An 11,846-nucleotide genomic window follows, 5' to 3' on the forward strand; every position below is an offset into this window, starting at 1 on the left:
GAATTTTGTAAAATATTGCACGAATAACAAAACCAACAAAGTATTATACAACATATCACGAGATAATTGATAAATCAACATAAACGAGTATAGCGTTACAAATTGCTAACGCCGCAGTATCGCACGGGCACCCAGCTAGTTATTAAAAAATATATAAGATTTGAAATATGTTGAAACTAAATTTAAACACGAGTCCTTAATCCAGGGGTTTAGATGTAAGTTTTAAATTTAAAATTTGGAAAAGATTTTGCAAGCCGATATTTTATTAGTTTGTTTAAATAAGTTGGGTATGCAAAATCAGCAATGATATGATTTCTTGAGGATTTGATATTTGATTCCCATATTTCTTGTTGATTATAAATCCATGCCTAATTTCAACTAGTTGAGTCTCCACTTTCCTATAAATAAACTCTTCAATTCTTCCCACAGTTTACGTTTAATTACTGCTGCTGCTTTTTGAGGGATTGAAGATTGATCGGTTGCAAGTATTCATTCTTTTTAATCAAGAATACATTCTACTTTATGTTGGGTTTATATTCATTCGAATCCACTTGGATTGAAATTGTTAATTGTATGTGGGTTTTCATGTTTTTCTGAAATTCTGATGAAATAATTAATATGTTTTTCCCCAGATTTTTGATGAAATATGTTCTTGATTTCAACCGTCTTCTTTCTTTCTTTCTTTTTTTTTTCTAAATATTTATAATGTTTTGACTGGTTCTGTTAATCGGGTTGGGTCAATTCAACCTGAATACGACCCGTATTTAATTCGGGCCAAAAGCATAATCTAACATATTATTTGCTTGAATGAGCAGAGACATGGCGACCTACATCGAACCACCAAACGGCTTCAGACGACCAGGAAAACATTATTACACGATGTGGAAAACAGTATTTGAAATCGACACCAAATACGAACCAACAAAGCCTATCGGTAAAGTTGCATACGGTGTGGTCTGTTCTGCAATCAACCATGAAACAAACGAGAAAGTTGCAATCAAGAAGATCAGTAATGTGTTTGGTAACCCGACAGATGCAGTAAGAACGCTGCGAGAGTTGAAGCTGCTTCGACATATCAGGCACGAAAATGTGATTGGGTTGAAGGATGTTATGTTCCCGAGTTCTAGGAATAGTTTTAAGGATGCGTATCTTGTTTATGAGTTGATGGATACTGATCTGCATCATATTATTAAGTCTCCGCAGTCATTATCAAATGATCACTGCCAGTTCTTTCTGTTTCAGGTATGAAAATTTCCTTCATTATTATTTTTTAGTCAAGAAGTAAAAAATTAGAATATTTTTTTCAAAATTTGAATATTTTACTGAATATATAACTTTGTAAAACTATATAACATTCTCTGATTTATATAAAAAAAGTCAACTTTTTGACTGAATAAAATTACCAAATTGACTACGGCTATTAAAAAAGCTCGTGACTTGTTCGAATAAAGCTCGCTCGAAATTGGATTGTTGGTAAACAAGCCAAGCCGAGCTGAACCTGAGCCAAGGTAAGCTTGGCTTGTTGGCTAGATCGTTAAGCTTGTTTAGCTGGCTTGTTGGCTCGTTTAAACTAAGGCGCATGTTTTGATATATAAAAATTATATCCCAGAAGTATAACACAAATTGTATTGTATATATATGATTATGAATTCGTTTGTTTACACCTTTGTGATTGTAAAAAACATAATATTTTGGTTTATATTTATATTAAGATGTGTATATAATTCTTTTTAACGAGCTGACTCAACATGCCACAAGCTAGCTCTCGTTCAACAATATAAACGGGTTGAGCTCAAGTCCAACTTGACATAGCTTGGCTCAGCTCGTTTACAGCCCTGTGATAACCGGTTAACCGGCCCGTTTATTTTGCCACCTGCATGTTTTCCTTTCTTTTTTTTTTGAACAATTATGTATATGTATTGACCAAACAATTAGTAACCATGCTTCTTTTTTTTTAACCAGCTGCTTCTAGGTCTAAGATACCTTCACTCTGCTAACGTGCTACACCGCGACCTAAAGCCCGGAAACCTCTTAGTCAATGCAAACTGTGAGCTCAAAATATGTGATTTCGGTCTAGCAAGAACGAGCCAAGGCAGTGAGCAATTCATGACTGAATACGTTGTCACACGTTGGTACCGAGCACCTGAGCTTCTGCTATGCTGTAACAACTATGGAACCTCAATCGATGTCTGGTCAGTCGGCTGCATCTTTGCTGAAATCCTAGGCCGAAGACCGCTCTTCCCAGGAACCGATTACCTCAACCAACTAGAACTAATAATTAACATTCTCGGCAGTCAAAGCGATAATAATCTTGGATTTATTGATAATATGAAAGCAATGTGGTTTATTAAAACGCTACCGTTTACTAGAGGGGTGAATCTTTCATGTTTGTACCCGAAGGTGGATCCTCTGGCTTTGGATTTGTTAAAAAGAATGCTTGTTTTTGACCCGACGAAGAGGATAACGGTGACAGAGGCGCTACAACACTCGTATATGGAGGGTTTGTTTGATCCGAGTGAGAACCCGCCTGCGAGTAAGCCGATTCATTTGGATATTGATGAGAGTATGAGTGAAGATGTTATCAGGGAGGAGATGTTGAGGGAAATGCTGCATTATCATCCTGAAGCTGCTATTGCATATCCAAGGATGCTTCACAGATAGCAGCCGTTATTATTTGTTTACTTAAGTAGAACAAGTTGTCAATTTTGTTTCACATTTGCTGTAAATTGTAGCATTTAAAATGTTTGGATGCTAAACTCTTTATGAAGCAGGTTTTTTCATTTCATTTTATTAAGGGTTTAACATCATTAGTGTAAATAAACCGAACTTTTTGTGAATTGTTCGACAGAAATCTTTTTATGTTTGATTATTTAGTAAAAAAGCACAAGCAAAACATTTTGTTCGTTTAATTAGACGAACAAATGTTAACACATGTGCCATTCGATTACGTTTGAGCCCGATCAAGCTTTAGAACCAACCCTTTGGTAATTGAATGAATAACTAATCAACGGAAAAGAACATCTTCTCTCTTCTTTTGTATTTGTTCATTTGCGTTTGTTTAAAATATTAATAAATGAACATAAACGAATACGAACACATGTTTTCTTAACAAACAAACATAAACCAGAAAATACATTCATTCAAGTGCTCTTATTCATTCATTTATTAGTTAAAACCAAATGAATGTACAAGAACAAACTCTACTCTGTTCCTATTTGGTCGCTTTGTTTATTGGACCATCTAAAATTTATAACTTAATTTGGGGCATTAGTAAGCATCACATTGCTTTGCATCTCTTCCTTAGCTCATCTGGATCAAATTTATGTGGGATGTGGTTAGTTGTTAGTATTAGATTTTAAATTTTTATTAGTATATCAAAAATTTGAATATATATTATAATAATATTATATAAGCGGGCTATTGATTATTGATTAGATGAGTTCGGTTTAGGTTTCGAGCCGACACGAGTTTTCGCACTGGACGGGTTGGGTTTCGGTTTCCTTTGTTTCTTTTTGGTCGGTTTCGGAGCACTGGACGGCTTGGGTTTCGGTTTTCTTTTGTTTATTTTTGGTCATTTTTTTTAGTTTCATTTATGTTTGGTTTCAGTTTTTTAGTTTCGTTTTGATTTTTTCGGTTTCGATCAATTCGGTTTAGTTTTGGTTTTTTGTTTCGTTTTTGTCGACTTTTCGGTTTCAGTTCATTTCTTGGGTTTTTTTTGAGAACGAGGATAACGGAGGAAACGCTTTAGTTATTTTACTCTTTTCGTTTTTGATTTATATTTTGAGTTATGATTTTTTTATTATTTTTTTGAGTTGTTTTTATGTTAATAAAAACCCCTAAAAAAATTCAAAAAAATTAATAAAAAAATTATAACTCAAAAATATAAATTAAAAACGAAAAATGTAAAAAAACTAAAATGTTTCCTCCTTTTTCCTCGTGCTTCAAAAAAAAAAAAAAAAAGCGATCCGAAACCCGTTTTAACCCGTTCCGACCTTGACCCACTCCAACCCGGACCCGTTCTAACTCGAACCTGTTGACCCTAACCGTTCCGACCCATGACCCGTTTCGACCCAACCCAACCCATTTGCCACCCCTTTCGAATATGGTTGGCAACAATGAAACTAATGCCCGCCTTAGAGCATTCACAGAATCACAGCCCATTCCCTATTCATATAATTACTTATCAATTAAATAATATGTTTTAATACCTTTATCATTATTATTCTCTCTTATCCACTCGTAACCACCTTTGTAAAATATTTATACGGTGTGAATCAGTTCAAGCTTTATTATCAACTTTTATAAATTTTATTGGTCATAGCTAAGTGAAGCTTAGGTAGACACTTTTGAGCTATTAAAGCTCTCATATTGAGCTGTTTTTTTCGAGTAGTTTGTGCTAATGAGGCCAAACTCGAGTATACATCACGAAAATTTAGCTACATCTAAAACAATTATTTATGGAAATTTTGAAGTCGTGAAACAGGAACTAATTTGACTAGACCACACATTGAACTGTATATGAGCTAAAACGAGATTCAACTTTTAGTGTATGCTTTTATAGCTCTGGTTTAAAATACAACGAATACTATACGATTGATGCACAGACTTGAAATTTATAGTTACACCTCCCCTACACACACCCTCGGTTTTCCAACTTTATGTTAACAAACTGATGAAATTAGATAGAAAGTAACAATTGTGTCTTATCTTAGTATTAACTAGTATTTTGATACCCCGCGTTGCGGGGGTGTAGGATGGGGTGTTTGACCGTAAAACACACATATTTTGACTGAAAAGCAAACTTTGGCCCGTAAAAATAAACACACGTTTTTCCCAGTTTGGTTTCTAACCTGAACCTGTTTTGATTAAAACGGTTTTGACTAACTGTTTCCAGTCGAGTTTATAACCCGAACTGGTTTGGGCCCATTGACCAATTTATACACCTCTATATAATCAACTATGGTAACCAAAAGATTTTAATACAAAACTTACAATTCATTCCTTAACCAACTTGTACACCTCTATCATTCAAAACCAAAGTAACCATCTACGACACAAAGACAAAAGAAACTGATGTCAACATCACCCCTGTGAGAACCTGTTCAGCGGGCATAACATTATTAGGTATGCATAAACTTGGCTGGGTTATTATGTCTATTGGCTGCTGCTTGAACTACATCAGTGGCATAATAAGGATGTTCATATAATAAGTTAAGTGTTTACATCAAATACAAAAGTCTGAAGCCTGGGTGGATCACTTTCTGGTAGAATCAAGAGCATGTAACATCAGCGCACTAAAACTGTCACAACCACAAAAGAAGACACATCATTAACGAAAACAGAACTCAAAAATGACACACACACATATAAAGTATAGTTTTAACGAAACTTTTATGAAAAGTTTTAAAACTCATGAAACAGGATTGTATTCAAGTGTGACGTTTATGTTTCAGTTCACTCACATGACTTACCTGAGAGTTTCTATAAACCCCATTCTCATGGAGAACACCCAACTAATCACTCTGTTTTTCAACAATTGACAATAAACCAAACTTCAAACTTATTAGTACAACTACACTCAGAAGCTAGAGTTTTTGTATTTCCATTTACCATGAGCTAATAAGAACCTGCTCATAAACTTCAAGTAAACTTCCTTAACAATCCATTCACAAAATAAACTAAAGCACCTCAGAAATAAACACAAAAAGACACTAAAAAAATTACCTAAATCACATACATATTACCTACAATTGAAGGAAATTCGCATGAAGAAAAATTATAAAATATCACAAAAATACATGGAAACATATAAAACATTAAAATTTAATGAGACACTTGTAAAAAAAAAAAGAAAAATGATTAGAATAAAAGTAATGTTTACATCGATACATAAGGCAAATGAGACACAGAATGCCGAGAAAACGGGACACCAATCACACACACAGACCACCTACGTAAGCAACACTTATGACTTCCAAATAATTAAAACTCAGTTCGTGTTTGTACAGCTTAAAATCACGATCTATACTAAAGCAATTAATCAGTTTGGGAATTTTACGCCTTCATTGATGTTTTCACTTAGCCAAGCAACAAACAAACATAACCTCCGTAACAGTAACCAAAGGAAAAAACAAAGAGCGACAACCATAGACATTTCCTCGAACAGCTTGAGTGCAACACATCAAATGAACATAATGACCCTAAAGTCTGAATGCAAGAAAAGAATGAGAGACAGCAAACTTACCTTCCAATGACAAAGTCAGATCACATCCCCATTTCATGAGCTGCAAAAGAAACAAACAATGTCGAATAAGCATATAAGGAATTATTACAACAAACAACTTAAATCAAGACATCATACAATACAAACCAAAGAAAAGACTATTCAAAGAAGAACATTACCTTACCTTTATGCCCCTGTGTTTTAGTTTGCAGGAGTACACAACATTGTCAACCACCAAGTGTTCTGTAACTCTAAAAGAAACAATAAACCATACCCAAAAAGTGAGAAATATTAAACAAACAAAGTAAATGGCAAGACAAAACATGTATGAATGGCAAAAACAACGACGAACCAGTATACGCATTTCGTCGAGCAACAAAAGAAAGAAAGCCAATTGCAATGCAGCAAAAGAAAGAAAGCTAATCGTCATCGTTGATAACCAAATAAAATAGTATTGAGAGACAAATAACGAACAAACCTATAACAATGTCGACAAAAAACAACGTGAAATAATCATGGCAAAGAAGTGTTGAAATTGCTCGAACCGTTTAATGGAACAGAAGGCTGATCAGATATTAGACCAAAGCATGCAGTTCCAAAACAAAAACAAAAACACTTGCAAAATCAAAAATTAAAACTGGCACGTGGCATTGTTGGACGCTTTTTTTTTAAACGGTGTGTATTAAAAAAAATTAGGTTAACGGGGAAGTTAAAAAAAAAAGGTTTTTGGTGTATCCGCTATTGAGAATAGTAGATTAGGAGGAAATGGAATTTGGGTCCGCTACTGAGAATGACGGATCACCTGCAACACCAGACACTTCCTACAGTCCGCTATTGAGAATAGCGGATTAGATAACCGCGTTAACCCAGTTAAGAAACCAAACAACCAAACTAACCCCACTAACCTAACTTTGGATTCTATCCCCTTATTATTATTATTGTACTGCAAACATCCATAATTCATCTGCCAATTTTACATGCATGCCTACTACAAAGCTCAAAACTGATAAAGATTCCCTCGAAGCTGCAAAGTGCCACTGTCAAAGCTGATAATTCATCTACCCCCTTATTAATATTGTACTGCCCCTTTCACATGAGCTGTCTTTGATCTGCCACCATGAAGAAGATGAAGACAAAAAAAAAATTATCTTTTCCTAATCCGCCATTGTCAATAGCGGATTAGGTTTTTTAAAAAAAATTAATTTTTCCTAATCCGTCATTCATAATGACGGATTAGGTTTTTTAGATAATATTTTGACGATGTTGAAACAACAGTAACCATTTGATTTTTGGAGGAAAACACCTGGATTATAACATGAATTAATATTAATCAAACCTTACATGAACTCGAAAATCATGTCAAATATGAATTTTTTACATATAAATGGATACAAACATGTAACTTGAACTTTTATTATCTTTCTACTTTTATATATTAGTATATTACTATTTAAGATATTAATATTACATATAAATGGATACAAACATGTAACATGTATTTAACTCGCCTAATCTATTTTTTTTAAATAATGACGTGAGGTCGAAGACTCACTCAAAAATAAACCAAATACAACTAAATAGATAGCAGTAAGTGGGTGTCGAACACAGAGAGTTTGTGGAAAATGTGTTACTAGGTAGCTTTGTAATTTAACTATCACCATCAAATATTAAGCATCAACTATCTCTCTATCCATAGAGTATATTATTTGTGAGGTTAAACAATACATAGTTAGAAACTAATTAAAGAAAGCGCATTTTTTAAATTCAATAATCAGATAGACTTAAAAACGGTAGTGATTAATGAAGAATGCATAAAACATAAAGAGTCCATAGATATTAAATGAAATATGATCCAATTCATGACAGGTACTTCTCTTGAAAACTAAGTTATACTTAAGACATAAAATAAAACAAACAGAAACTTAAATACATGATTAAAAATACAATAATTAATGTTTTCAGTTCGAACAATTGTTGATCCTGTGTCCCGTTGATTTACAACCAGAACACCTATGACCCATCGTTTCCTCAGCGTAACTGGCGTCCATCTTGTTGGGCATCCTCCTCGCACGTCGTTTTCCCCTTACGATAGTTACCTTCGATGGGTCCCCATGAATTCGCCAACTGGCGTATATCCAATCTTGTTTATGAGGCACCGGAAAATACTGGTGGCTGTATTGTGCACGGTATGTTTCTGTGTAAAACCTTGGATCAGCAGTTTTTCTTTGACTTTCATCTAAGTGGTGGCATACTGCAATTTCATGGCTACACGGGAAACGATAAATTTGTCACTTACCACACGTGCAGGTTCGTTCTTGGGATTCTACTGTATACGGATTGTAGCCAGATTCGTCCGATGTTTGTAGGGATGACTCCACCATGTACCTTTGATGAGGTGCTGAATAAGGGAACACTTCGTGTTGTCGAGCCCTGATTTCACGATTATGGAAGATTGTCCACATGCGGTGAGGAAAGTCCGTTGAACAATTATACGCGGTTGTGTAGTGTATAGCGTATTGTTCAACTTCTCTTTTAAAGGTATATTCAATTAATGCCTTTATTGGGAGCATCCTAGCACCACGTAACACATTGTTCATGCTTTCTGATATGTTCTTGGTGAGGTTACCTCATCGTCGATTCCCACTGTCATACAGGACTGCCCATTTTTTTTATCTATTTGACGGAGGTACCGCCACGCTTCTTTGTTTGTTGCCTTAAGCCCATCCATCAGGCATCAAACTTTCTTTGTTGTGTTGTGCTTCCGATCTCCCAACACATCATTTTGAGGCTCACACTCTTGAACTTCGCCATGAAATTGCTTCTTACATGCCTTAGACAAAATCGATGGTAGGTGTGGGGTTCCTTCCAGGATTCTAAATTATCCATGGTGTGTTTTATACCCGCATGCTTGTCAGAAATTACACACAACTTTCGCCTTGCGGGGTCTTCAACGTTGTCAGCAAATTGTTGAAGAAACCACTTCCAGCTCTCGTTTGTTTCCTCATCCACCAATGCATACGTAATCGGCATGATCATGTTGTTTGCGTTTTTGGAAACCGCCATCAATATTTTTCCCTTGTAAGTGCCCCTTAGATGGGTGGCATATATAGAGATCACTGGAATGCAAAATCTAAGGGCTTCAATACTTGGACGGAATGCCCAAAATACATACTTGAATACTGAGCAGTCACTTGGACTATAGGGATGATGTAACCACTGGACAACGGTATCGGGGTTTGCTTGTTGTAGTGTCATTATGTAGCTTGGTAATTCATGGAAGTTTTCATCCCAGTTACCGTATATGTTTTAGACGGATTTTTTCCTGGCAGCCCAAGCCTTGCCGTAAGTGATATCAACATTCAGTTTCTCTTTGATCAAAGACTGAATTTGTTTCACAGTATACGATACATTTGCAAGAACTTGTTGTTGGATGTGGGCTGCTACAACTTTTGATCTTAGGGCTCGGTTGCTGTTGCGAGAAACAGTGGTGAAACACGCGTGAGCAGGGGTCCATGTTTTCATTTTGAGACAATTGGAATCTTTTAATTTTCTTGCCGTGCATGTCCAAAGACATGGTTGAGAGGTATCGTGCTGGTTGTTTGTTTGCTTGATACTTTTACATTTCGCTGTGAAGACTTTGGGTCGGGTTTCTTCCATAAATATCTCTCTGTGGTTGATATTCCACATTCTAACGGCGTAATCAACTTGGCCTTTTGAAGTGAAATACATATTTAAACGTATTTCTGGATCTTTTTCGTCCCAAAACTCCATTTCATCTTCCGCAAAATTATCCATGGGAATATAGTCTTCATCCATTCCTCTACCGACAACATTAAGTTCGGGAAAATGGGTAAGTCCCTGACTTTGTTGTTGAGGCAAAGGAGGGAGTGGTTCGTCGTCCTCCGATTCATATTCAGAAACAGACGGTTCACTCTCTGATGTGTCTTCAATTTCTTCAGCAAGAGAGTCTTACAAAAAAAAATTTATGTGTTACCATTTACCACATTTTATTGAGTATAAAAATTATTAAAAAGGATGTAAAAAGTAAGTAAACTAACCTTCATCGTAGTCTTCAATGATTGAGGAACTACCATGCTCATGTTGTTGCAAGTATGGAACTACCGTCGTCCAAGCCACATGAATTTTACAGGTGTAACCAGGAACAAGGGAAGCTAATTGGTATATTAAATACATATCATTTTCTTGGTGAATATGTGCGGTATATGAACCTCCATTGTATTCATAGTAGAGTGTTAACTCTAGACAACAACATTGATGGTCAATTTGAACACATCTACATATGTTGTCAACAAACTCGGAATCATTGATCTGTTGAGTAACTAAGAACGTAGTTCTACGAGTTCCCGGAGCACCCATAACAACCCCTAGTGTGTATGACACTTCACCCCCATAATATAATTGTACTACAAAGGTTTTGAATGACAAAGTGTTGATACATGTTTTGTACGTCTCGGTCTTTATCAGTTCATTAATGTAATGATTATATAATATAGGGGCTTTAATGTAAAATGTCATTCGCTCTATTGTACGTCACATTCGTTACCCGTAACGAATGTGACACATTCGTATTAAATGTAAGCTTGTTTGTTAACCTTGATTAACGAATGAGGGCTATTAGTTATGGTTAAGTGTATTAACGAATGAAATGTTCATTCGTATGTTTTGATGTAACGAATGACACATTCGTTAAGTTTTAACTTAACGAATGTGATCACCCCTATATATACCCTGTAAATTATCATTAACATAACGAAGTTATTATTATTATTCTCTCTTAGTGTCGTTACTCTGTCCAACTGTCCTCTCAACACACACACTACACACAGTTAATGTAATCGTACCTAATCGTATACAAAATCGAGGAATACATCAATGTCATCATAAGATCTAGATCCATACCGGCTCAATCAAGTGGTATCAGAGCATGATGATCTGGTCTTCGATGTTATTCATTGCATAAATGCATCAATTCATTGTTCATTAAGTCTATTGAAGTATGAATTGACATGAATTTGAATTCGTTTAAGTTATGATAAAACAGAGATTAGAATTAATTGTCAGTGGATTGAGATATGTGTAATTAGGAGTGTTAATAAAGTAATCTGGAATGAGTTATGGAGGTTTGAGGTCGAATTGAAGCGAATTGGTTAATTGATTGAGGAAATTGATTAGTGAATTAGAGTTTAGATCGAATGTCAATGGCAGTTGGTTATTTGGACAATTGAGGTTCGGATTGAAGTGGTTGTGATTTCGGACTGACTTATTGATGTTCGGATTTGTATAACGGATCGTTTGATATAAGTTTCATTGATTCTGGACAAGTTTGGATTAAGTTTGAATGTTTGAATGATTGAAGAAATGAGTTCTGATTCGTTCCTGGATGAATTCTGATTCGTTACTCTACAACTGATCATTCGTTAACACCATTCGCTATTCATTCGTCATTCGTGAAACACATTCTCTAAACATATTCGTTCAAATCATTCGCTAAACCTTTCAATCGTTTGAACAGTGTCTCATTCGCTATCCACTTTCGTTAGTCTCAATCGTTACAATTCACATTCGCTTGAATCATTAACAAATATCTCACATTCGTTATTAT

At 35.3% G+C, this 11,846-nt stretch overlaps 1 protein-coding gene across 1 annotated transcript; it reads left to right on the forward strand.

Moving 5' to 3' along the window:
- Positions 1–807: 807 nt before the first annotated feature.
- On the forward strand, positions 808–2,661 carry LOC143569638 (mitogen-activated protein kinase 7-like). The gene is made up of 2 exons (XM_077055503.1): positions 808–1,242; positions 1,963–2,661. Exons 1-2 carry the CDS (start codon positions 808–810, stop codon positions 2,659–2,661), a joined length of 1,134 nt encoding a protein of 377 aa, XP_076911618.1.
- The last annotated feature ends 9,185 nt before the right edge of the window (positions 2,662–11,846 follow it).

Source organism: Bidens hawaiensis, unplaced genomic scaffold (genome assembly GCF_021521415.1).
Source record: "Bidens hawaiensis isolate Kalapana, Puna unplaced genomic scaffold, B.hawaiensis_p1.1 tig00024624_1, whole genome shotgun sequence".
Taxonomy (NCBI): Eukaryota; Viridiplantae; Streptophyta; class Magnoliopsida; order Asterales; family Asteraceae; genus Bidens; species Bidens hawaiensis.

Bases quoted from the DNA above. Each gene is read 5' to 3' on its own strand.
- LOC143569638 (XM_077055503.1), top strand. From the start codon at position 808: ATGAGCAGAGACATGGCGACCTACATCGAACCACCAAACGGCTTCAGA. The intron at 1,243-1,962 runs GTATGAAAATTT...TTTTTTAACCAG, and splicing joins GCCAGTTCTTTCTGTTTCAG to CTGCTTCTAGGTCTAAGATA.